Genomic DNA, 27150 nt, shown 5'->3' with positions numbered 1-27150 from the left:
TCCCCAGTCAGTTTTCTGACCCATCTAGCAGCCTTAAAGGGGTGGAAAAAAATGTTTTTAAATCAACTGGTGCAAGAAAGTTAAACTGATTTGTAAATTACTTCTATTTAAAAATCTTAACCCTTCTAGTACTTATCAGCTGCTGTATACTACAGATATACTACAGAGAAATTTGTGAAGTTCTTTCCAGACTGACAACAGTGCTCTCCGCTGACACCTCTGACCGTGTCAGGAACTGTCCAGAGCAGGAGAGGTTTTCTATGGGGACACGGACAGAGGTGTCAGCAGAGAGCACTGTTGTAAGACAGAAAAGAAATTCACACATTTCTCTGTTTTATACAGCAGCTAATAAGTACTGGAAGGATTAAGATTATTTTTTTTAATTAGAAGTAATTAACAAATCTGTTTAACTTTCTGGCTCCAGTTGATTTGAAAACATTTGTTTTCTACTTGTTTCCACCAGAGTTCCCCTTTAATATAGCCCCCACTTAATTTCCCTGCAGATAGTTACATAATACACTGTTCAAAAAAATAAAGGGAACACTTAAACAACACAATGTAACTCCAAGTCAATGACACTTCTGTGAAATCACACTGTCCACTCAGGAAGCAACACTGATTGACAATCAATTTCACATGCTGTTGTGCAAATGGAACAGACAACAGGTGGAAATTATATGCAATTAACAAGACACCCCCAATAAAGGAGTGGTTCTGCAGGTGGTGACCACAGACCACTTTTCAATTCCTATGCTTCCTGGCTGATGTTTTGATCACTTTTTAGTGCTGGCAGGGCTTTCACTCTAGTGGTAGCATGAAACGGAGTCTACAACCCACACAAATGGCTCAGGTAGTGAAGCTCATCCAGGCTGGCACATCAATGCGAGCTGTGGCAAGAAGGTTTGCTGTGTCTGTCAGCGTAGTGTCCAGAGCATGGAGGTGCTACCAGGAGACAGGCCAGTACAAAAGGAGACATGGAGGAGGCCGTAGAAAGGGAAACAACCCAGCAACAGGACCGATACCTCCGCCTTTGTGCAAGGAGGAGCAGGAGGAGCACTGCCAGAGCCCTGCAAAATGACCTCCAGCAGGCCACAAATGTGAATGTGTCCACTCAAACGGTCAGATACAGACTCCATGAGGGTGGTATGAGAGCCCGACATCCACAGGTGGTGGTTGTGCTTACAGCCCAACACCGTGCAGGACGTTTGGCATTTGCCAGTGAGCACCACGATTGGATTTTACTTACATACTTGGATTTTGGATGTGAAGGATCTGTATGCAGCCGCCACACAACAAACTCTAGTATAGGAACAACTAGTAATGGAACCAAAGTAATGGAACCAAAGTATTACATTTAGCTCTTCCATTATTTTTCCCATTCGGATATAGTTGGATATATATTCACACCTGCCAATAATTTATATAGTAGAAGAGCAGATGCAATAATAGAGATCTCAGGTCTTCAGGGCAAACTCTGGAGAATGGAAGGTATAAAAAAGCAGACATGGCTGTGCTATATTGTATATTGTGTTCATCACTTCTATTGTCTTCGGGAGTTACAGCTTAGGGCTGGTTCACACTGCTGTAACAGAAGAATGAAGAAGAAAAACCCTGTAGGCGCAGATTTCTCCGGAGGTAGCAGACAAAAAGATATCATTTTAAAATAGAATATCTTTTACTTGGGAGACCAATGACGCGTTTCGGGTACGACCCTTCCTCAGATTGGTATCAATTGATACCAATCTGAGGAAGGGTCATACCTGAAACGCGTCATTGGTCTCCCTAATAAAAGATATTCAATTTTAAAATTATATCTTTTAGTCTGCTACCTCCGGAGAAATCTGCGCCTACAGGGTTTTTTTTCTTCATTCTTCTGTTACTGCACCATATGTGGACAGACTTTCGTTCCCATCCACGACCTCACGGCATTGCCCCTCCTCGGAGAACCAGCACTCTTACCCAGTATATTTGGGTTATATGCGCATAATTATTGTGCTCCAGGTGAGCACAATAAGGCTGGCTTCACATCACGTTTTTGCCATACTGTTTTCAATCAGTTTTTCTAAAGAAAACCGTATGGCAAAAAAAAATACGGATGGAACTGTATGGGAAAAAGTAAACAGTATGAGTTTTTAAACCGTATACTGTTTTTAAAAGTGCATAATTTTCCGTCCGTTTTTATAAAAAAAAAAAAAAACATAAGTTTTTGAAAATGTTGTCCATTTTTAATGGGAGGGGTGTTGGGTGGGGACTTAAGGATGCAAAAGTGGTCAACCATGGTTTTGACTCCGGTTTAAAAACCGTACTGCAACCACATATGTTTTTTTTAACATGGTTGTCAATGGGAAACGCACATGTATACGCTTCCATACGGGAAACCGTATACGGTTTTTACTTTGCACATGCTCATTGCCCCTCCCATTAAAAATTTACTAAATTTTCAAAAATGTATGGGTTAATTTTTTTATAAAATCGGACGGAACCGTATGCACTTTTAAAAACAGTATACGGTTTAAAAACGTATACTGTTTACTTTTTCCCATACATTTCCATCCGTTTTTTTTTTTTTTGCCATATGTTTTTTTTTTTTTAGAAAAACTGATTGAAAACAGTATGGCAAAAACGTGATGTGAACCCAGCCTTACCCAGTATATTTGGGGTATATGCGCATAATTATTGCGCTCCAGGTGAGCACAATAATATTGATCCTAACTCACTCCATTGTCCAAAGATAATGCACTAGGCGCACTGTGTGGTTGTTTTTTTTCTTTCTCCCTATCTCCCGTTCACACTGCCGGCATGCTATGCTAAAGGGAGCTCTGTCAGAAGGCTAACTTTGCTCAACTCTTTTAAAATACCGGACACCCGATGGACCCATTCAAGTCAAAGGGATCCGTCTCTGATCTGTTCAGGGTCCATGTGGCGCAAAATAGAATAGCTGAACAGACCCTGAACAGGTTGGAGCACAAAGGCTATGTGACCTTAGCCTAAACACAGTGAGCTCAGTTGTTTTTGTAATCCCCACCCAGAATTCCCATTGGAGTATCAAAAGCCTATAAGTCTCCACAAGTCTTTATGACACCTTTCTAAAGTAGAAACATTACCCCTTTAGTCCCACAATGATAGGCCTCTCCCTAGACAGTAAGCACTCTGTACTGGTAAGTGGGTAAAATGCTGAAACTGCTGTCTACAAACAGGGTAGTATCTGTTGTTATCAGGTTCTTATTCCATGTTTTGCCCGACAGCTGCCCTAAAGCCGCCTGCCCTTTGGGGTAAAAGCTGAGAAGTGGTGACCCTGAGGTGCCAGAACTCATTGAGTGACAGAAGGCCCCCTGAGTGGAGGCACAGGCACTTATCTTACTTTCCCCTTTTGATTCCCAGTCTTCTGGACGTTGGTCTTGGAGGAATTGGTCTTCTGGACGTTGGTCTTGGAGGAATTTTTTTCTACATTTAAAATTGTTTACATTATTTATTGCATTTTGTTGTTACTGTGGCACTTTTCATGTGTTGTTTGTATGCTTGGATTGGTCAGGGTGTATTGTCCTTCTGACAGTCTAGGTTAGGTGTGTGTGGCCATTAGTTTCCTCAACCCTGTAAAACCAAGAGTCTCTGCTTCAGCAGGGATGCCTACCAGTTACAGCTCTCCTACTGAAAATTGGGGTGGCCCAGCTTGATGCTGGGAGCAATTTGGAGCATTAATCCAGTACCCATGCAGGTATTTTCTGTCCCAGAAGTCAAGGGAATGGTTTTGGGAGCCCCTCTCCTTTTGGAGAAGGGCTTACGATGAACCGCATCCTAGTCCACTTTATTGAGTGACACTTTTGCACTTGGATGAGTGATGCACTGAACTTAGTTTTAGCCATAGGCTAGGTTCACACAGCTTCTGGGCGTTGTCCCATTCAGGGTCCCTTTAGCTTCTTTTTTCGGTGCCGAATGGACCCTGAACAGGAAGAATACTGCAGGTCCTGCTGGTTACCATTGACTTGAATGGGGTCCGTCAGGGATCCGGTATTTCGAGGAGTAAAAAAAAATTGCATGCAGTATTTTTTCATCACTCAACTCTAGTCCTTTAAATGGGTTGAGTGACAGAGCTCTCTTTAGTGGAGCCCAGTGACCGTGTGAACGAGCCCTTAGTGGTGAGAATGAAAACTGCAAGATTTCAGGATTATTTTAAAATACAGACAGTAAAATGGAAAATGGGATAAACTTCCCACAAATTCTTAAAAAAATATGTTTAACAAAAAAATGTAGGTAAATTTACGATGACCCATTCCCATTAGGGCATATATTATTAAAACAACCCTTTTAATGTTAAATAAATGAAGATTTACATTTTTATATCAATACAGAATATGGCTGAGTATATAATAAAATACATATATTATACTAAGCACATATTCTAAACATGTCCAAAAGACACAAACAGATATTCACTTGCATATCAATAATGAACAACGCAAATAGGTGCAGCGGCTCAGTATAAACATAGAACAATACTAGGAGAAATTAATCATGGAACTAGGACAGTGAATATTTCATGTTAGTGACAAGTGGATTTAATATCGGACCATCTGTAAGTCTGCAGCATTCAGGAGAGAAGTATTCATCACAGGCAGATGAGAAGGATCTGCAGCAAACACATTGATATTTCAACACAACCATCTAACATGAAGGTCCTCACCTGCCTCATTTACCAGGATTTATTTTATGATTACGGTACTTTATTTTTTTTTACTATTACTTTAACTATTGCTCTTTTTTTTACTCACAACAATAATTAACAGTAGTGCAAATAATTACTGCGTTTGTGTTTTTGCCGCTAAAGGATGAAATTGTAAACATTTATTGTGATTATGATATATTATTATAATTTTGAAAATCGCAGTACGAAAATTTTTACTCGAATTCTGCCATTCGCAGCATAAACGCAAATTGTACTGCTAATTGACCGCAAGGTGTGGACACAGTCTCAAGCAGCACCAGAACCTGGTTCACACAGTGTAAAACAAGCTTTTTTTTTTATTTCTTTTATTTTATTTTTTTAAGAGAGTACAGCAGTATTTTTACAAAATAATGTTTTATGTAAAAAATCTGTGGAAAAGTGTCCGTCTGTGCACACATTATATAAAAATTTGTTAATAAGTTTAAATGCTAAAATAATAAGTATTAAAACGATTTATTTATTCACGTGTACAAGTCTTGTCATAAGTCATACAGCAGTCCACTGGGGAAAAAAATCAAAAGGCAAAGCGGCCCTAACTAAGAGACTGCTCTTAGTAAGGGCCGCTTTGCCTTTTGATTTTTATTGGATGAGTAATCCAAAGTCTGGAGACCACTGCAATAGGGTGATGGTGAAACCTACTATGACCATCACTGCTTCCTCAAACTATGGATAAATAATCTTTAGACCATTGGAAATGGGGCATATTAACAAAGTGGGCCTTTTTACTATATATATATATATATATATATATACTAGCTGAGTACACGGCGTTGCCCGGTTTTTCTTTCCTAAACCTTGTTGGGGAGGAAAATCAACAAAGGAGGAAGCTTTTGACTTAATATCCCATCCTCATATATTGTTGTCATATCCCAACCCCATATCCCGTCCTCATATCTCGACGTCATATCTCGACGTCATATCCCGACCTCATATCCCGACCTCATATGTCGACCTCATATCCCGATCCCATATCCCGTCCCCGTATCCCAACCTATTATCCAATCCTCATGTCTCAACCTCATATCCCGTCCTTACATCCCGTTCTCATATCCCGTCCTCACACCCCGTCCTCACACCCCGTCCTCACACCCCGTCCTCACACCCCGTCCTCACACCCCGTCCTCACATCCCGTCCTCACATCCCGTCCTCACATCCCGTCCTCACATCCCGTCCTCACATCCCGTCCTCATATTCCAACCTCATATCCCGACCTCATATCCCGACCTCATATCCCGACCTCATATCCCATCCTCATACCCTGTCCTCAGGTGGGACTGATCTGTTATGAAGATATTGTAAGCTGAAAATAGAAGGGGATGTGGCTTTGTGGGACTGGGCGTGATTTGCAAGCCAGACCAATGCACAAAAAGGGTAGAGAATAAAAGGGGTTGGGCTTAAACAGTGGGAATATCTTTGTGAGGATGAGGTGTGGCTTGCAAGCCGGACTGACACATTCACCAGGAGATGCAGAGCAGAGCTTGTGGAGTAAGGTACTGGAAGTCCCATTTTACTTGCATGGGACTTGAAACAAAAACCCATCTTTTATATAAGGGTGTAGGTAAGGGTTAATTTAACTATTATATATTTTTATTTTACATATAAGTAATATGTGTACCAGGTATTATTGAAATATCTCCAGCCGTACGGAAGTTATGTGGGAACATACATTTCCTACAGATTTGCATGGGACTTTAAAGAAAAACCCCGACCCTCACAAATGGGGGTAGTTAAGGGTTCAATTAAAGGGGTACTCCGGTGATAACCTTTTTTCTTTTAAATCAACTGGTGGCAGAAAGTTAAACATATTTGTAAATTACTTCTATTAAAAAATCTTAATCCTTGCAGTACTTATTAGCTGCTGCATGCTACAGAGGAAATTCCTTTCTTTTTGGAACACTGATGACATCACGAGCACAGTGCTCTCTGCTGACATCTCTGTCCATTTTAGCAACCGTGCATAGCAAATGTATGCTAAGGGCAGCATGGTGGCTCAGTGGTTAGCCCTGCTGCCTTGCAGTGCTGGGGACTTGGGTTCAAATCCCACTAAGGACAACAATAAATAGAGCATAATTATTATTATAATAACGTCAGCAGAGAGCACTGTGGTCATGAAGACATGAGAGCATTCCAAAAAGAAAAGAATTTCCTCTGTAGTATTCAGCAGCTAATAAGTACAGGAAGGATTAAGATTTTTTAATAGAAGTAATTTACAAATATGTTTAACTTTCTGCCACCAGTTGATTTAAAAGAAAAAAGGTTTTCACCGGAGTACCCCTTTAAATAACCTATATTTTAAGTGGACATATAAGTAACATGTCACCAAGTATTATCGAAATATCTCCAGCCGTTTGGAAGTTATGAAGCAACATATAATTCCCATAGACTTGTATGGGTCACCTATCCTATGTTTGTTGTTGATATATTAGTAACATGTGGCCAAGTTTCATGTTAATATCATTAGCCGTTTGGACGTGATGCTGGAGCATAACACACACATTGGCCCACATTTACTATTGCAAACCAGACACGTTTTGTCGGGTTGTGCGCCAGATTCTGGGACATTGCGCCAGAAATTCTGTCTGTGCCAGAATTGAAAAAAACCTGACTAACTCTCCATTTTACTAAGAAAACTCGAAAAAGGGGCGTGACTGTCTGGAAAGGGGGGCATGGTCACCAAAAAGGGACGCATTCACGACATTTTCACAAAAAAACTACATATTTACTAAAGGTTTCCAGTTCCACAGAAAATGTGGTGGATTTCAGCTGAGGAAAACCCTACAGATCAGAGCATGTGTAAAAAAAAAAGCTAAATGTAGGGAAAGTACAAAATGTAGGGAAACCTTAGTAAATACCGTCGAAAATAAATTTTAGGGAATTAAAACCCACAAAGAAAACTACACAACAACCTTAGTAAATAAGGGCCATTGAGCTTTATACATATTTATATTTACTTATAACTTAAAGGTCGAGACTTCCTTTACATAGTGGAAAAATAATATGGTGATGAATTCACAAAGTTGGTTTGAATTAGCAAAACCACATCAAAGTGCCCATTTTCTTTTTCTTAAGCAGGAAAGGAATCTGAAAGTTGACATCCCTATTTATTCTTATTAAACACCACAAATCCAGAGCTGCGTAACGTGCCACAAGAGGACAATTAAAGACTTATTTCTGTCTTCTTGGGAGAGATGGAGCATTGTTATGTGGGAATTCTTTTGCTTTCAGACTCATGGGACAGTTCTATAAAGACAGACTGACATGCACACTAGTATCATACCCACGGATATATGGAATGGCCATTTGGTTGAGTAGATATGACGACAGCTTTCTGTATAAATCCAAATTGGCTTCAACTTATCTCAGCTCAATAAGTGATAAGAAGTAGAAAACAGAGATAAGAACCAAGACGGCTGACATGTAGATTCTTCCTAAAACATTGCCTAGTGGGATTTACAAAATCTATGAACTATCAGCCATTTCGGAGCTTCAGACCAGACATAGATCTCAGTAAGGAGATCTATCACTTCTAAGTCTAAATTTCAAGAAACCATTTAGTGTGTAAATGAGTTTAGAAGTTCTCGAACTGTGAGATGGGCCTCATTGGTGAGGTGTCCCTAGTAGTGGATTAGGCCCACACTTCACCCTGTTCTGGATGGTGAGGCCCAAGCAGCAGAAGGTTCAGAAACCCTGCACTGGAGCATCTTTAAAGGCCTTAATTTACTTTGCTTCCTGGGACTTTAACACTGAAAATCCATACTTAGCATAGGTCAGTCCTGGGGTACTTCACTACTATACTCCGATCTGCATCAAAGGGGATTGTTCAACCTCTGCCACCCTCAGTGATCTATGGAACGGGAGCCCGTCTCTACCTGTGCATGGAGCAGCATGTTGAAGTGTCTATGGGAGTGCTGGAGAAACATGAGCGATGTACTCAGGTATCTCCGGCACAGAAAGAAACAGGGCACCATTCTGTATAATAATGTGGTGTGGGGGGTCACAGAAATTGGACCCCCAACGGTCTACAGAATGGGGCCCCATTCTGTAGATCATGGGAGGGGATCACAAAGATCCGATCTCCAATGGTGTAAATACAGGGACCTGTTACTACCTGTGCATGGAGCGGTGTGTCAGCATGCGCTCAATTAAATGTCTATTGGAGCACCAAAGATACAAGAGTGTTGTACTCTGGCGCTCTCATTGACAATGCATAGAGTTGGTGTTAACATACCGCTCCATACAGTAGGGAGAAATGGGGCTAGGTTATGGAAATGGGGGAGCCCCATAGGTCAGACCCCTGGCGATCAGACAATTATCTCCTATCTGCAGGATGAGTTTTAAATTAGTGGTGTATCCCTTTAACTCTGATAGCCTATCCTAAGCATTGGCCATCAATATTTTAGCCAGGACAACTAGATCTTCTGGTTTAGGATATTTTCGAAATAGAAACCATCTGTCAGCCAACCAAATTGGGTTGTACCTAGTTTCAGTGGGTGGTGACAAGAATAAGTTCCTGGCCAATCAGATGAGAAGGATGATAGCAGGAGGAAAGGAATGTGTCAATCTTGTGGGAGGCAGTGACTTGGCCTCTCGTAATTCTAGTGGGGACATGGCTGAATATGACAAGGCCATTGTTGTGATACATGGCTAAGTTCACAGCCAAAGTTTGTATATCTTATCATCTTATCAACTTTTGTATTGCTAATATCTACATGAGGAAATTTACATATTCCTCCTGTTTCATCAAATGCCATCAATTGCTGTTGATAAGAATTCTCAGTATTCACCCTCTGAGAATACATGAAGAGTCTTGTTTTGTATGCTGGGAAGCAGACTGGGTGCCAATGTACATAGGGGTGGAGGCAATGGCAGTTCTGTGCATCTCTTATTGCTACAAACATTGAAGCTGACCCAAATTTCTTAAATATGTTCATACTGGTTACAGGCTATATGTACTGTTGGGTCTAGACCTAGGTGACATGTACTTTCCCTTACACTGTGTTATTCCTTCCACTTAGCACTCATCAGATGTAGATGTCAGCAGTTTCTACATCAGAAATTGAGATAAGATAAAACCCCTTTGTCTTCTGGCTGACTTACAAAAATAGTTTTTTCCTGGTTAGGGTCAATTTTATGAGGAATTGGTCTTTGTAATGACCAGAAACAAGTGAAATCACTATGGCTTTTCAGTCCCAACCTATTCAGTAGAAACCTGACTGAAAATTACAATCTACAGCATTTAGGTAACGGGTGAATCATTGAACATTGAGGTGAGGAAAACCATATGGTAGACCATAAAACAAACTTAAGCCTGGCCAACTTAACATTCTAAATATTAAAAACTACAAGATTAAAACTAGTCCAAAGGTATATCCAGCTCACCCCTAGTGAGTTGCCACTCGCGCTGCGGACCCAGCCCGGACAAGGCTGTACACATATAAGAAGAAGAAGATTGTCCAGTGCAGCGAAAGTTCAAATGCAAATTTTCTTTATTCTGACACGGCAGAACAGGTTAAATGAACAGCAGTATAAGATTAAAACTGGGACCGATAGACCAATGCCACAGACAAGACAACTAGATACAGTCACCAGTCTTACTAGATAAGTATGGCTAAATAGCCAACTGGGTGATAGACTTGTCACTAGCCAACACCCTGCTCTTACTTGGCAAGGGGCAATCAACCCAAAACAGTTGGTTACTTCAACAGGATAATGTACCAGGTCACAAAGCTCACATCATCTCATACATGACAATGAGGTCACTGGACTCCAATGGCCTCCACAGTCACCAGATCTCCACCCAATATATCACCTGTGGTGGAACGGATAGATTCATCATGGATGTGCAGCCGACAAATCTGCAGCTGTGTGATGCCATCATGTCCATAGAGACCAAAATCTCTGAAGAATGTTTCCAAACTGGTATTAGCAAGGTATAACTAATAAAGTGGTTAGTGAGTGTATTTTTTCAATTGTGTACATCTATGCCCCTTTTGATGCCCCCCTTGATCTTATTTGTCTTGATAGAAGCTGCCTCACACTGATTACAACAGTTAAAGGGGTTTTCCAGTGAAAGAAACAACCTGTGTATGGTGTTAAAAAGTAGTATAAAGGAACTTACTTATAATGTTATTAGCCATAGTTCAGAAATCTACACATATCCGCACTGCTCCCTCCCTTGTAGCAGTGACATCACATCACACTCAGAGCTCCCGTCCCTCCTCCCCTCTCTCCTCCTGTCTGCTCAGGACCAGACCATTGATGTGAAGAGGGGAGCTCATATTAAGATATTTAAGACAAATTTTAAGACAGCAGAAAATTTTTCTAAGTCACAGTAGTTTCCGCCAAAACAGGCTCACTGCTCTCTTGCCTGAGAAAGCTTTCTGCTGCCTTAAAATCTAATGAACAGTAATATGAACTCCCCTCTTCACATCATTGGTCACCACCTAACCAGACAGGAGGGGTGGGGGGACAGGAGCTTTGCTTTCAAAGAGTGTGACGAGATGTCACAGCTACAAGCCAGACAGATCAGCTAATATGGAGAGATCTGTGCAGTATGGCTAATACCTTTATATTAGTGAGATGCTTTATTATACTTTTTGACATCACACACAGGTTGTTTCTTTCGTTGGACAACTCCTTTAAGTAAAAATTTCTAAGTGCTTCTTAATGTCAGTTTTACCCTGTGTTTTCCATTTAATAGGCAGTTTTGACATGGGTTTCCCGTTCCTGCATATACAACCTTACAGTTTTCAATTTTAAACCTCATCTTCTCAGACCAAGCCTCCAGCGTATCCAGACCCATTTGTAGCACTGCACTGTCCTCTATCTTGTCACTAACTTTATACAGTTTATTACCATCTGTTAAAATTGATATTTTACTGTACAATCCCTCTATCAGATTATTTATAAAAATAGAGAATAGGACCCAATACTGCCCCCCTGTGGTACCCACATAGTAATGGTGGCCAGATCAGAGTATGTGCCACCTCTGTTTTCTACCACTGACTCCTTTCCATCAGGCCACACATTCTACCACAATGCTGTGGTGGTTTCTGGTTCTATAATGGCTTCCTCCATTATGAATATTTCATAGATTGTCATATTAAGTACTATAGAAATTTAGAATTTTGAGTTAAAACTTTACATATATGTTGGCAAACAACAAACTCTGTGCGCCAGGCACTTAAAACCTGCCCAACTGGGCACGGCACATAACACCACAGGAAATGCAGGTGTATGACTCCAGCAGTGCAAACATGTATTAACAGGCTTAACAAGTGGAGCAATTACTAGTTAAAATGTTCCCTCTTAATTGCTTATTTCCAAGAATGGGTAACATTTTTTATTAGCATTATTATACAGAATAAGCTTCCTTAATGGACTTGTAGACTTCACACTCCAAGTGTCACAGTGTAAAGGTCTAGATATCTCCACTATAGCACAGACACTAAAGTTGGCATCTTGGTGTCCTAGGCAGATCAGGTAAATTGTGTGCCCCGGCTCCAATGCTTCTTTCCTCAATCATTGGTTCACAACTAGGCTGGCAAGAGCTGAGATCCTGCCATAGGAACAGCCAGGGGCTGGGGTGCACTCACTTACCCTCATGTAGACTGCATATACCCATATACAGAGGTTATGTGCAACTGTAAATTAAAGGGGTACTTCAGTCTAGTAAAATGTATCCCCTATGCAAACCCGCGGGGGGCTGACTGCTGGGGCCCTCTGCGATCTCCGGCACAGCGCTCCAGCTCGCCTTGTACACAGAGCGGGGGTCACACGCGCCCTCCCTACATCTCTATGGGAGAGTTGAAGCACTATACTCGTGCATCTCCGGGTCTACTATAGAGACGCATGAAGGAAACATGTTGACCACCGCGTCGTGCATGGGGAGAGCCGAAGCGGAGTGCAGGAGATTGTGGGGGTCCCAGCCGTCAGACCTGCTGCCATCTGACACTTATCCTTTGGATAAGGGATACATTTTCCTAAACTGGACTACTCCTTTAATGCTCCTGAACCCCAGACATAGTCCACAATATGTCTATCCCCAGCTTAAAATAAATTAAAACCCATAAGCAGGAAATGAAATACAAACACAAGACTGCACCCTATAAACAGAGACCCCAGACCAGACCCTAGAATAAATACAAACACAAGACTGCACCCTATAAATAGAGACCCCAGACCAGACCCTAGAATAAATACAAACACAAGACTGCACCCTATAAATAGAGACCCCAGACCAGAACCTAGAATAAATACAAACACAAGACTGCACCCTATAAACAGAGACCCCAGACCAGACCCTAGAATAAATACAAACACAAGACTGCACCCTATAAACAGAGACCCCAGACCAGACCCTAGAATAAATACAAACACAAGACTGCACCCTATAAATAGAGACCCCAGACCAGACCCTAGAATAAATACAAACACAAGACTGCACCCAATAAATAGAGACCCCAGACCAGATCCTAGAATAAATACAAACACAAGACTGCACCCTATAAATAGAGACCCCAGACCAGACCCTAGAATAAATACAAACACAAGACAGCACCCTATAAATAGAGACCCCAGACCAGACCCTAGAATAAATACAAACACAAGACTGCACCCTATAAATAGAGACCCCAGACCAGACCCTAGAATAAATACAAACACAAGACTGCACCCTATAAATAGAGACCCCAGACCAGACCCTAGAATAAATACAAACACAAGACAGCACCCTATAAATAGAGACCCCAGACCAGACCCTAGAATAAATACAAACACAAGACTGCACCCTATAAATAGAGACCCCAGACCAGACCCTAGAATAAATACAAACACAAGACTGCACCCTATAAATAGAGACCCCAGACCAGACCCTAGAATAAATACAAACACAAGACTGCACCCTATAAATAGAGACCCCAGACCAGACCCTAGAATAAATACAAACACAAGACTGCACCCAATAAATAGAGACCCCAGACCAGACCCTAGAATAAATACAAAAACAAGACTGCACCCTATAAATAGAGACCCCAGACCAGACCCTAGAATAAATACAAACACAAGACTGCACCCTATAAACAGAGACCCCAGACCAGACCCTAGAATAAATACAAACACAAGACTGCACCCTATAAATAGAGACCCCAGACCAGACCCTAGAATAAATACAAACACAAGACTGCACCCTATAAATAGAGACCCCAGACCAGACCCTAGAATAAATACAAACCTGGAGGGGCAAGCGGGGTTTAACCAGCTTGCCCCCTGACTGGTGAGCCTGGTCCTTTAAGTCAGGGCTCCACTAAGTCTGCTCCCCCCCCCTCCCCTTGCTGGTACCTGTGCGGGAGGGGTTAACATGGGGATAATAATGGCCAATCCCAGGACATTAGCTTTCCCAAGTTTTATTGTCCCTCCCCCTCCATTATATGCTGGGCTGGCGTGCGGGGTTTCTCCTCATTCCCCTTTATACTTGGCACCCGGAGGCTTTGTCCCATCCTCCTCCATGTTAATTGTTGTTTTTCTGTTTTGTTGTTTTCTTTGCTGTTTTTTCTTTCGTTTTAGCTCGAGCAATTGTGAAGTCACAGCGGTCGTGAGGAAAGGAGAATTGATGATCAGTCTGGTGTTGGCAGTACCCACCAGATTGCTACAAGTTTTTTTTAAGGGCCTTATTTTTATAGTTTGTTATATTTATTTAAATAAAAATAATTTAATAATAAAACACTGTGGCCAAGCCCCACCATTTAAAAAGTTCATTTTTGTAGTTATGTATTTTATTGCAAGGGAACGGTCTGTTGGGAGGATGGAATTTTAGGGGTTTAGCTTTTCTGTCTCGCCAGTCTAGACCAGTCCTCAAGAAATCCAGACCCCTCTTAAAGGGGTTATCCAGGAAATTTTTTTTTTTTAGATATCAACTGGCTCCAGGAAGTTAAACAGATCTGTAAATTACTTCAATTAAAAAAATCTTAATCCTTTCAGTACTTATGAGCTTCTGAAGTTTAGGTTGTTCTTTTCTGTCTAAGTGCTCTCTGATGACACGTGTCTCGGGAAACGCCCAGTTTAGAAGAGGTTTGCTATGGGGATTTGCTTCTAAATTGGGCGGTTCCTGAGACACGTGTCATCAGAGAGCACTTAGACAGAAAAGAACAACCTTAACTTCAGAAGCTCATAAGTACTGAAAGGATTAAAAAAATTTAATAGAAGTAATTTACAAATCTGTTACTTTCTGGAGCCAGTTGATATATAAAAAAAAGTTTTTTCCTGGATAACCCCTTTAACTTATAGGCCTCCAACCTGAGCCTACTAAGTAAATTCAGACCTCAGACCAGACCCCAATAAAAAAAAAACTTAAATAAATACAGATTCCAGGCCAGACTACCCCGACCCTTGCCCCTAAAGAAAAACAGACCCTAAAGCAGACTGCCAATCAGACCCTCTAAACTCTCATACAATGTTTCCTAACCAATGTTGCAAAACTACAACTCCCAGCATTCAGCTGTCTGGACATGCTGGGAGTTGTAGTTTTGCAACAGCTGGAGGCACCCTGGTTGGGAAACTATGCTCTAATACATAGTGCAGCCCACACCTTAAGTAAATATAGACCCTAAAGGAGATCTTCTCAATAAATAAGACACAACTAAGCCTAAGAACAGACCCCATAATATAGACCCCATATCAGACCCCCTAAAAAAATCAAGAGCAGACTCCCTAAACTCAATCACTAAACCAGACCCTCCAAATACAGACCCCAGACTAAATGCAGACCACCTACACTAATGCAGACCCTATTTCTCATACACTCACACACAATAACTCCTTCTCTGTGGAGCCTCACTGTTCCACCAGCTTTAGGACCTACACACATATATAAGTACAGTGGTCCCTTGAGTTACAATATTAATTGGTTCCAGGATGACCATTGTATGTTGAAACCATTGTATGTTGAGACCAGAACTCTATGGAAACCTGGTAATTGGTTCTGAAGCCACCAAAATGTCATAAAAAAATAGGAAAAAGTGAGAATTAAAGAAAAATAAATATATATAAAGCAAGATCGTACATGTAAAAGTAAGAAAGATCTGCTGGGAGCTGTAATCACTGTCTATGTCAGTGTTTCCCAAGCAGGGAGCCTCCAGCTGTTGCAAAACTACAACTCCCAGCATGCCCGGACAGCCAAAGGCTGTCCGGGCATGCTGGGAGTTGTAGTTTTGCAACAGCTGGGGGTACCCTGCTTGAGAAAACACTGGTCTATGTAGAGGACAGGAGCTTCTTCAGGGTCCTGTACAGTACACGAAATGTCCTAAAAAAAGTAACATTAAGTCACTCTCACCTGGTGTCCAAAGAAGCAGGTAACCCTGGTACAGGTAAAGAGTACAGAACATGTAATACCTCCCTGTACTGTAGGGGGCGCTACCAGACACCAGTCAGTGCATGCACTTCAGTAATACAGGTGTTTTACCAGTGAATGCCCATTCTGATTGGTCGGTTCTTCCGGCCATTGACACGTTTCACAGATCTGGACTGTCTGTACATTGTATGTTGAGTCTCGTTTCAACTTACAATGGTCCAGAATAGACCATTGTATGTTGAAACGATTGTATGTTGAGGCCATTGTAAGTTGAGGGATCACTGTATGTGACCTGTCCCTTATTAGTCCTGTATTCAAAAACCATTTCTGAATACCATTTTACTGGAATATTGTAATTCTACTTCTATTGATATATAGAATTAGAGGGGGGGGGGGGGGGGGGGGGGAGGGGCTAAGCTTTTGGATCCTCACTGAAGTTGACTTATGAAAAGCCTATACAGAAAAACCTCCCTTAGCGGAAACTTCCCAATAGCGGACAGTTTTTGATTCCCTGGCATAGTCCCATGAGACTTCATGTATTTGCACCCTACCAATAGCAGACGCGGACTCACCTGTATGGATGAGTTAACTGCCCAATAGCGTAAAACCGGCCCTACCATGCACCCTACTACACTCAAATGGACTCGCCTGCACATGGAAATGGACTAGCCCGCTAAAGGGGTGTTGGACAGCTGGCTGCCGCACTAGAGGGAGGACAGGGGATGCAGTAAGCATGGCATGGTAGGAAAGACAAGATATATGGGGGAATGGAAGGGGCGCTGAAGGCCCAGTGTGTGCAAACACTATGGCCCTCATTTACTATTCTAAACCCGACCTCTTTTGTCGGGTTTTTTTGTCGCATCTTTGTCTGCGCCATGTCGCAGACATCGTGCGCCAGTCTGCGACACTATGCAACATTTTTTCCCGACGGACCCGATGTGGATTCTCCCAAACCCGAAAAAGGGGCGTTACCCGACATTTCTGAGCTTTCCCACGTATTTATTAAGGTTTCCAACCCGAATTTGTTGAATTGTTGTGGATTTTTTCCCGACAGCTCAGAGGAGTTGGAAACCAAAACCTACAAAACCCACGTGCGACAAACAGGATGCGACATAATAATAAATACCAGGGGAAAAAAGCAGTCGGGTAAGAAAGCAAGATAGACTTACAACCCGATTTTCTTAGTAAATGAGGGCCTATGTTTCACTTGCAGAAGAATTCACACCAACAATGGGGTGAGAGAGAAAAAGGTCAACATGGCCCCGTGTTTTAGAGGTAATTACACTCTGAAGTGAGTACAGTATTCAGTCATTTAGAAGGATTTTGTGGGCTTTTTTTCTCTCCAATAGCAGACATCTCCCAAAAAATACTTTTCCCCCCCATAAATGTCCGCTATTGGGAGATTCTACCGTATACATGTTTTATAGTCAGATACCAGTTTATATCAGTACCATAGATGTAGCAGTACCATAGATGTGTGCGATAGGTTTGTGTGTGCTATAGCAGTACTACATATGTGTGTGGTATAGTGGTATGTATGTTGCTTAGAAGTTTTTTCTAGGGGTTGGGGGGGGGGGGGGGTAGTTTAAAGTGTAAGGGGGTAACTGCCCAATAGCGTAAAACCGGCCCTACCATGCACCCTACTATACTCAAATGGACTCGCCTGCACATGGAAATGGACTTAGCCCGCTAAAGGGGTGTTGGACAGCTGGCTGCCGCACTAGAGGGAGGACAGGGGATGCAGTAAGCATGGCATGGTAGGAAAGACAAGATATATGGGGGAATGGAAGGGGCGCTGAAGGCCCAGTGTGTGCAAACACTATGTTTCACTTGCAGAAGAATTCACACCAACAATGGGGTGAGAGAGAAAAAGGTCAACATGGCCCCCTGTTTTAGAGGTAATTACACTCTGAAGTGAGTACAGTATTCAGTCATTTAGAAGGATTTTGTGGGCTTTTTTTCTCTCCAATAGCAGACATCTCCCAAAAAATACTTTTTCCCCCCATAAATGTCCGCTATTGGGAGATTCTACCGTATACATGTTTTATAGTCAGATACCAGTTTATATCTCACTCTATAACTGGAGACCTAGAAGAGTCCAAAGGATTTAAAAATCTGTCAAATGCAAAATGCAATTAAAAGCTTCATTAATCACATCCAAGGCATTCTGCCAAAACAATCCCTGGCAGTGCCAGCCCGAAACTGGCATGCTTTGGGCTGTCCTCCTTTATAAACAGCAGTGGGGAAGAGTGTAGAATATCAAGAGGATTAAGGGTACAATAATGGGAATATTACATCATGTAGAACACTTCTGATGGTATCACAACAAGAAGAATAGTAAATTAACGGCCACTTTGCACGGTTGACACATGTTGCTTACGACAACAAAACAAGACATCTCCATGGAGAAGCTTTCTGATCCTGTTGTCTTCAGTTACAGGAGGACACTGGTATCTAGGACTTGTGGTTTCCGATTAGACATGTTGGTCCATGGTGCCATGGAAGTCATGAGCCACGTTACTGCCCCCCCCCCCCCCACGAACCACGTCTTTCTCCTTATTGCAAGATGGGCTCCAAGGACTTTCTTTAGAATCCACCTCCAGCAGCAAGGAAAGAGGTGAAGAGATGTGCTCGTTCTAGAGATCATTGAGGGTCTGAACACCAAGACCCCCTCGATCAAAGCTTTTGACAAGTCTTTATGACACCAACATTTTTTGTTAAAAGGGTAGAAAAATGTATCCCCTATCCTAATGATGGGGGATAAGTATAAGATTGTGGGGGTCCAACAGCCAGGAAACACCCCCCCCCCCGTGATCACCAGCCCAGTGCCCCGGGCTTTCCTCCTGAATGGGGCATGTCAACCATTGCACGGAGCAGTGGCCGTCACGCCCCCTCCGTGCATCTCTATAGGAGAGCCGGAGCAATGCGCTCCGGTATCTCCATCTCTCCCATTGAGATGCATGGAGGGGACATGTTGGCCACAGCTTTGTGTGGTGGTCAACATGCTGCCTTTAGGAGGAGAGTTGGGGGAAGTGTGGGAGTTCACGGGGGTCCCAGCGGTCTGAGAAATTTAATTACATCAAACCAACATGTGGATCATCAACGCTGTTGGCTTTGATGCTCCACATGTTGGTTTGATGCAATAAAATTTCGCCTGTTTTTACTGCAATCTACGTGCCGGACGTCATTTGTTTATGGATTTTGTTGTTACTGAAGACCCTGCTGGACAAGCCCAAGCACAGGTGCAGGTAGTGGAGGTGGGAACCGTTGCTAGTCTCTGTAGATAAATTATAAGGACTCGTTCCCATGGACGGACTGCAGCGTATTTTACACTGCAAATTCGCCGACGATGGACCCTACAGTGTTGCCTCCATCTGTGCCTGCTCATAGTGGCAATCCACTGCTAAGAGCAGGCACACTGCGATGTGTGAGACACCGGTGCGCATGCGCAGTATACTCCTACACATTGTGGCTGCACAGCAGGCGGCAGTACTGTAGGGTCCATCGTAGGGTCCTCTGCTGCAGCCGAGACCTATTAATTCCGCTACACTGTTCCACACATTTCCGGCGTCCGGGAAAAGAATAGACATGTTTTGCAGATTTCGCTCGAAAATGCATTGCCGCCTATGAGAGGGCGCATTTCTGAGAGGTCCTGGCGCCCGCTGAATTCTTCAAATGTGTGGAATGTCCGCACGTGCTTTTCTGGAGGAGGACTCATAGGCTTCAGTAATTTCGCTGGATGGTCATACATGCACAATGACTTCTGGCATAAATCTCATTAAGTAGAGGCCCCAGAGGCTGGACTCCAGCTCACACACTCAATAATAAGGAACAATGACTTGTGTGTAATGTGTGTATATGTAGTAAACAATATATGTATGAGTGTTTGATGTAGCAGTACCATAGATGTGTGTGATAGGTTTGTGTGTGCTATAGCAGTACTACATATGTGTGTGGTATAGTGGTATGTATGTTGCTTAGAAGTTTATTTTAGGGGTTGGGGGGGGGGTTTAGTTTAAAGTGTAAGGGGGTTTTCAGGTTCCATCTGGTGCCAACCATCAATTATGTATTTACTAGTGTCAACGCTAAGATAATCCCGAAGTTCAAAAATAACTTTCCATGCTGCACAACTACTTCTCATTTTTTTCCATTTCAGGGGACTGGACCTGAGCAGGGCTGTTTGCCAGTAGTACACATAAATGGACTTCCTTATCCTTACATGTCTAGCCAACCACAGAACAGCATATATATTCCTCTCTACTATGTTGTGCCACTCTCTCATGCACAGAGAAAATGCTAAACTTTAAAGTAAATATGAGTAGAGACAGATTTTCCTTGACAACAGGCAGTAGACAGCATATTACAGAAAAGTGAGACACCTAGTAGCCATGTAGCTGTTTTTCTGGCATAAAGAGTCATTGTTGGTTAATAAAGTAATTTACAAATATGTTTGTAATCACATGGGAGAGGTCTTAAGCGACAGTATCCACCATTGTACAGTGTCCATGTATATCAACAAAAGGAGTGATCGCCTTAAAACAGTTTTAAAACCGCTTCTGCCTCCCTGCAATCCATGGTGTCTGTTACAGTCCGCATTGTGTCTACTTACAATTCGTGGTTTAAATGGTGGTTTGATTTTCCTCTGCTCTAGAAGTACCCAGTCGATTTCTTTGAAGAACGGATGTTGTTTGATGGCTTCTTCTAGCCCCTGGGATGGCACACACCCAAGCCTTTTGTTTGGATTCTTGGTCATAAACTTAAAAAAAGAAAACATTTAAATCATTAGTCGATACATAAAAAATGCCAGTCCTAGATACATAAAAAATGTTCATGTTAAACTTTGGAATACAAAAAAGCAGCCCGGTTATAGGTACTGTCCCCATTTAGAACCTCCCCACCAAACATAAATCCATATGACCTTCACTGAAGCCTATTGCAAACTTCCATCATGGCTCCAGCTGTTATTATTTGGACACTATGGGGGAGATTTATCAAACCTGTGGAGAGGAAATATTGACCAGTTGCCCGTAGCAATCAATCAGATCCCTTTTCATTTGGTCAGAGGCCTTGTTAAGAATAAAAGAAGCGATCTGATTGGTTAATATGGGCAACTGCTCCACTTTTTCTCTGCACAGGTTTTGATAAATCTTCCCCTATATGGTTGTGTTATTTAAAAGCGATATAACATTTTTTAACACACAATGGCCCTCATTTACTAACAGGATCCCAACACTTTTTGCCAGAATTTGCACCAGAATCTGATGCACAACCCAACAAAATCAAAATCACTCAGAGTGAAAAAAAAAAAATACAAAATGGGCGTTTTTCCTGACAAAAGGGGCGTGTTCCTGACAAAAAGATAAAAAAACCTCCGAGTGTGAAGAAAACTCACAGAAATTACTCAAAACGTAGTGAATCCTGCTACCCCCAGCATGGAACAGGGTCTGTTTCATGTTGGGGGCAGTAGTACAGGGGCTGAGGGATTGATCGCACCGGGTCTCACTTCTGAGACCCGATCCGATCAGATGTTATTAAGCAGGGGCGGCATGTTCCGATCCCCTGCACAAGTCCAAAGTCCAGAACTGTGGGTGAGGCGGAACATAAGCACAGCTCTCACTCCCTGCCTGTCAATCACAGGGTATAGTGAACACAGTTCTTGTCCCTGCCCCCCAACCCCCTAAGAAGCGTGGAAACCCGGCCGTCAGTGCTCACTGCAGCTCAGTACAGCGCTGATGGTCCTAGGACTGAGAATAGGAGAGTGAGGTTTCTTGATTCACGGCAAGCAGGGCGGCTCCGATCTCCCTTCTCTCTGTATGCCTCGTGCTGTGCGTAACAGACAAGGGGGGGAATCACTGCCTGCCTGCTGTGATTGGCTCCCTGTTCTATGCATGCTCCCAAGCCCGAGCGCAGCATAAAACAGAGAAGGGCAGAAGTCTTACCCGGCAGGCTTCAGCTGACGTCACGCCTGCCGGGTAATGCCCCCTTCAGCCGGACAAAACTCACAAGCAGTGAGTAAATATAATGAGGGGAAAACAGAAGAATGGGTCCTTATCCTAACACTGGCATAGTGTCAGGTGGCAACCACTGCCTCCGAGTGACCAAGCCCACCAGCGGAATGACCCACTGGCCAGGCGGCGCCACTGCTGCCTGATCAAGTCCCTGGCTCTGGGCCATACCACCACGCAGACAAAGCATCACAGAAACAATGGCCGCAACACAGCACCACACCAGTGTGAAACCTACCATGCACTCCCTGCCAGAGGGTTGGGAGAATGTTAGGAGGAAACCCTTATGCAGACTAGGTGGCCTTGACGTGGTGAGTGGGCTTGTACTTTTTGATCAAAATGTATACTAACAACCTGTTAGTTTTGGAAATGATGCTGGGAAGCAAGTGGATCAAAATACAATTTGTGGATGTGCGGCTATGTTTCTCTTTTTGTTTTACATATCAGGGCATAACCGCTTCTTTAGGGCAGATACCTTATCATCCTTGAAGAAGGGGTTAAACCCCGATAGACGTAGGATCCGTACTTTTATTTGATTAATGTATATTGTTAATCCATTTTTGTCACTCAAAGAATAGTATCCCTTTTTTTGGAGACTGATTGGTCAGAATAAGGACCAAGAAAGACGTCTGCACTACCAAAGGATTACCAGCATGGTGGGACACGAAAAAAGGTGAGACGTTATCCTAGCCTGGGGGGAGTAGGGATCCAGTTGCTCCCATCAGTGAAGTTCACCTAATGTTCCTGTATATGAATATAAGAAATCCGTGAATATAGGAGCTTGTTGTCCGCTTTCCTATTCTTACTTTTGCTTAAGAAATTTTAGCAGAAAGAAGAATCAGAAAAAGAACTAGTTCGTCTGTGTAACCGTGCTGATGTAACTCCAAGATTCTGCATAACACGGCTTCCTTACTCCAGAACATGGCTTAGAAGGAAATGTCTATGTCCGGCAAGGTGATGACAACTCAAGAAAAGCAGGACTACCATTCCTTACTGACATAACAACCGGACCTATGAGTCTAACACCACGAAAGCAATGAGAACAGTGTTTCCCAACCAGGGAGCCTCCAGCTGTTGCAAAACTACGACTCCCAGCATGCCCAGACAGCCAAAGGCTGTCCGGGCATGCTGGGAGTTGTAGTTTTGCAACAGCTGGAGGCACCCAGGTTGGGAAACACAGCATTAGAAAGGCTATTGTGTCTATTGTGGGTAGTAGTTGTCAACTATGCTGATCCCTCCAATAAAAAGGAGTAGAAGCTGCTGACAATAAATAAAAGCTTATTGTAAAGTGTCTAGTATAGATACTACACCTCTTTGGGAATGTTCACACTATGGAAATTCTTGGAGGCTGCTGCTCAGTTCACATGGCAGAAATTCCAATACGAAATGTCTACCCCTGTTCCAAATTCTGCCAAAAGAATCAACACTTTTTCTGTGAAATCAGCATCTAAAGTCCCATACATTAATGGGACTTTGGTCTTCAATGCTTTACTTTGGCAGGAAGTTCCAGGTGAAATAAGTGCTGATTTGAATCGTGTGGATCCAATTCTGTGTTTTTCAACAGCTGGAGGTACAATGGTTGGGAAACTCTGAGCAAGCCAGAAGAGAAAAAAAGCTAAACAAGGGTTCCTCTGCTTACACTAATGTGGCCATAATAATCTGAACACAAAAATGATGTATACCCAGCCTTACAAATGACTCAGTTGCTGAGGTCATAGAAACAAACATCTTCGGGGTATGTTTGTGAGGTGGCCCAGTATGGGAGGTGTTACCCCGTACCCATGCTGCCCTGTCAGGCAGCCTCCCTACAGTGACCCATGGGCCTCCCTTGCATCTGTCCCCCATGTAAATATGTTTCTAATGTATTATACCATGTAATGTGTTCAGGAAGCTTTGTCACTTTAAGACTGTTTACCATGTGACTTGTCATGTGATTGTTACCCAGGAGGTACCAGTGACCAGGTGATCCCAGGGGTGACCTATGGGCTCCCTGCTTGTCTACCCCATATAAGCCCTGGGTGGAGCCTGCTCTCTCCTTTTCCTTACAAGTCTTTGCTGAGGTCAAGTCGAGTCCTAGAGAGTGTCCAGAGCCATAGGAGCCTCAAGTCCAGTCTACAGCCACAAGCAGCTACAAGTAACCACAGTCTCAGTATTATCAGTCATCAGTCAAGTCAGTCCCAGTCATCATTTGTCAAGTCAGCGTGGTCTGCATTAAATTGACCCCATCTACTAAAAGTCCCAGCAAGCCCTTAAGGTCTCTGAGTCACTGGTCACCTCCGTGGTCCCTGGCTGAACTGTATAGACTTTACCAACTGTCTACCCTCAGTAAAGCTACCGTTTTCCGTAACTTAGCGTGCCTAGCCCAGGATCTAGCGGTATATCTTCGGGTGGATAAACCACGCCCTGGCGTCACGAATACAAGGGGTTAATGCCATCTGCCCTTTGCATCACACCTCTATACCACATTTCCATGTGTGTATTTTGCTGTAGATTTTCCACAGTGGATTTTTATCATTTTAGGCCACCTGCACACTACGGAGATTCGGATGCAGCAGCCTCCCATTGTCTTCAATGAGACTTTGCTACACTGTGCAGATTGCTGAATTTTTCCACCTTGGGAATTCAAATTCTGGACTCTTCCACATGGTGAGAGATATATAATTTGGCATAATTTGCAATCCCATGACCTAAACTGACAGCCGTCAGCTGTTATGCAAGTGAACGTAAGATATTGCACCGATTACTTATAAATCTGGAACAGAAGCCCATTGCCCCCTATTATGGTAGGAACAAAACCAAAGGCAATTTTGCATTGTAAAAATTCCCCCTTAAGTGACTTGTTTCTGGCTTAAAGTAAGTCCAACCAGTGTCTGCTAGCACAATGTAAGGAAATCAAGTGTTCCAAGTCTAATCCCTTGTTAACATTCTCCAGTAAACTGCACAGACGCCTTTGAGTTTCCGCAGCCTTTCCTGTAGAACACAACAACATAACTGGGCTATGTGACTTGGATCACAGAGTGACCGGCTCCGCTGCTATTAATAATTGGGAGACAATGACTTTCTAGGCATCACAGACGTTTGACTGTACGAGACAAATTATCTTTTCATAAAATTATTTATATCAGGGATAATTCCACCATGGACACCTGTTTCCAAGAATTTTTTTTTTATTTAGTGCTCCAGAGCATGAATAGTCTTCATTAAAAAGTTCCCACCATTCTGTGTCTACAGCTACCAAGCAAACTTATGTATCTCAATGGTAACAAGGATCATATAGAGCTTGTGTAACCTGATCCTTCAGTGTTTCTCCCTTCTATCAGTTCTCTAAGGATGTGTTCACATGGTGGAATTTCCAAGCGGAATCCGGCAGAAAAATTCTGCTCAGAAATTCCAAAGCAGCACGGTCCTATTGTTTGGGATTCTGCTGCACCTACCACATTGTAAAATTTCCGTGGCAGAAACATCTGAGATGGAAATTCTGATTATAGCCATCCTTAAAAATATTCTAGCCTCCTCTTGGAAATGCACTGCCATCTAAGGAGACGTCGCATTTCTGAGCAGTCCTATCACTGGTGTTACATGTAGCGCCACTGGCCATGGGCGTAGTCTCTGCCCTACCCCCCGGACAGACCGCAATGCGCTTCGCATGATGAGATGCGATAGTGCTCGGTCTGCCGGTTCTCACCTGCCCCGTCGTCTTCCTCTGTCCTCTCCCCTCCCTGGTGGCCGGCGCGTGCATATCCGCCTCCTAGGGCGCACACGCCGGTTATCAGAGATTTAAAGGGTCAGTGCACCACTGATTGGTGTTTCCCTGGAACTGACCCTATTTAACCCCGCACTTCCTCCCATTCCCTGCAGGATCTTTGTGCCCTGTTGCCTTAGAGAAAGCGTTCCCTGTGTTATCTGCATTCCACAGGGTCCGGAAGTTTATTGTTCCGAACGCTGCATGTGGGCTTCCGTGTTCAGGGCCACCCCTCGCGACGTCACGCCTGCCCCCTCAACGAAAGTCTATGGGAAGGGGGCGCGATGGCCGTCACGCCCCCTTTCCATAGATTTTCGTTGAGGGGGCGGGCGTGAGGTCACGAGGGGCGGCCCTGAACACGGAAGCCCTCACACAGCGTTCGGAACGATAAACTTCCGGACGCTGGGGAGCGGAGCTTCCGAAGCAGGGCAGCGGAGTACCCCTTTAAGGCACAATGGTTGGAATATTACTGCCTGTTGTAATATTACGGATATGACCAAAGGGCAGGGGGATTCGTTTGACAACTACTTGATTTATTTACAACCTTGTACAACACATATTTGTACAACTTTTTATACATACACAGCAATATACGTTATTACAGTAAACCGAAATTACTCCATAATTACTGCCATAAATACATAAAAATCTCCAACACAATACGCACAACCTACTCTTATATTGTACCATAAACTACAATAGCATCACATTCATAGTATCAATAGTATACAATAGTATCACACTACTTAATAACACATTGATAAACTCAGATACAATGTACCGTAAGTTGTTTTTTTCTAGCTCCGATCAGAAAAATAAAATGCTTAAAATAAAAAATGACCTTATATTCCCCCCCCCCCCCCCCCCCACCCCGTTACAGAGACCAGAAATTTCCCAAGTCCCAAACCTGAAGATTACATTCTATTCTGGCCTAATTCCAAACCCCAGGAGTCCTACATATTCAATGGCTTTAAATCCAGAAATAATCCTCCTGTTTACATGTTCTGTGCATCATTACCGTGTTATTTTATCCACACCTTTCTTTTTATCAGCGGCTTATATTTACTTGTATGGCAAACCTTTTTATTTTATTTTTACGTTACCAGAGCACTGTGTGAATATGCGGCATTTGCCAAATGCTATTTGGTTTCCCTATTTTATTTAGACAATGATCTCTTTACGTTGGAATTATCTAAATTGTTTTCATATTTAGAGGCTACTCAGGGGTGTGTACAGAAGTCAGTGAGCCCCAATAGCAGAGCTACATCTAGGCCACACCCCTTTAAGGTCCTCATATGCTCCTCCCTTCTCATACAGTCAGAACTGCTATTA

The 27150-nt window shown here is 42.9% G+C and overlaps 1 protein-coding gene across 5 annotated transcripts in view; it reads right to left on the bottom strand.

Moving 5' to 3' along the window:
* PRKCE (protein kinase C epsilon) overlaps positions 1–27150 on the bottom strand; it is a 478701-nt gene that overhangs the window by 22364 nt on the left and 429187 nt on the right. For all 5 annotated transcript variants that reach the window (XR_008891642.1, XM_056568104.1, XM_056568105.1 and 2 more), the window contains one exon: positions 20681–20827. Coding sequence is in view for 4 of the 5 variants with exons in the window: in XM_056568104.1 (XP_056424079.1) it covers positions 20681–20827 (147 nt within the window). In the remaining variant the exon portion in view is untranslated. The remainder of the gene's footprint in view (positions 1–20680; positions 20828–27150) is intronic.

The sequence above is a fragment of the Hyla sarda genome, chromosome 3, assembly GCF_029499605.1.
Source record: "Hyla sarda isolate aHylSar1 chromosome 3, aHylSar1.hap1, whole genome shotgun sequence".
Lineage (NCBI taxonomy): Eukaryota > Metazoa > Chordata > Amphibia > Anura > Hylidae > Hyla > Hyla sarda.
The sequence above is the reverse complement of the archived record's forward strand: the minus strand, read 5'-3'. Positions and strand labels throughout refer to the sequence as shown.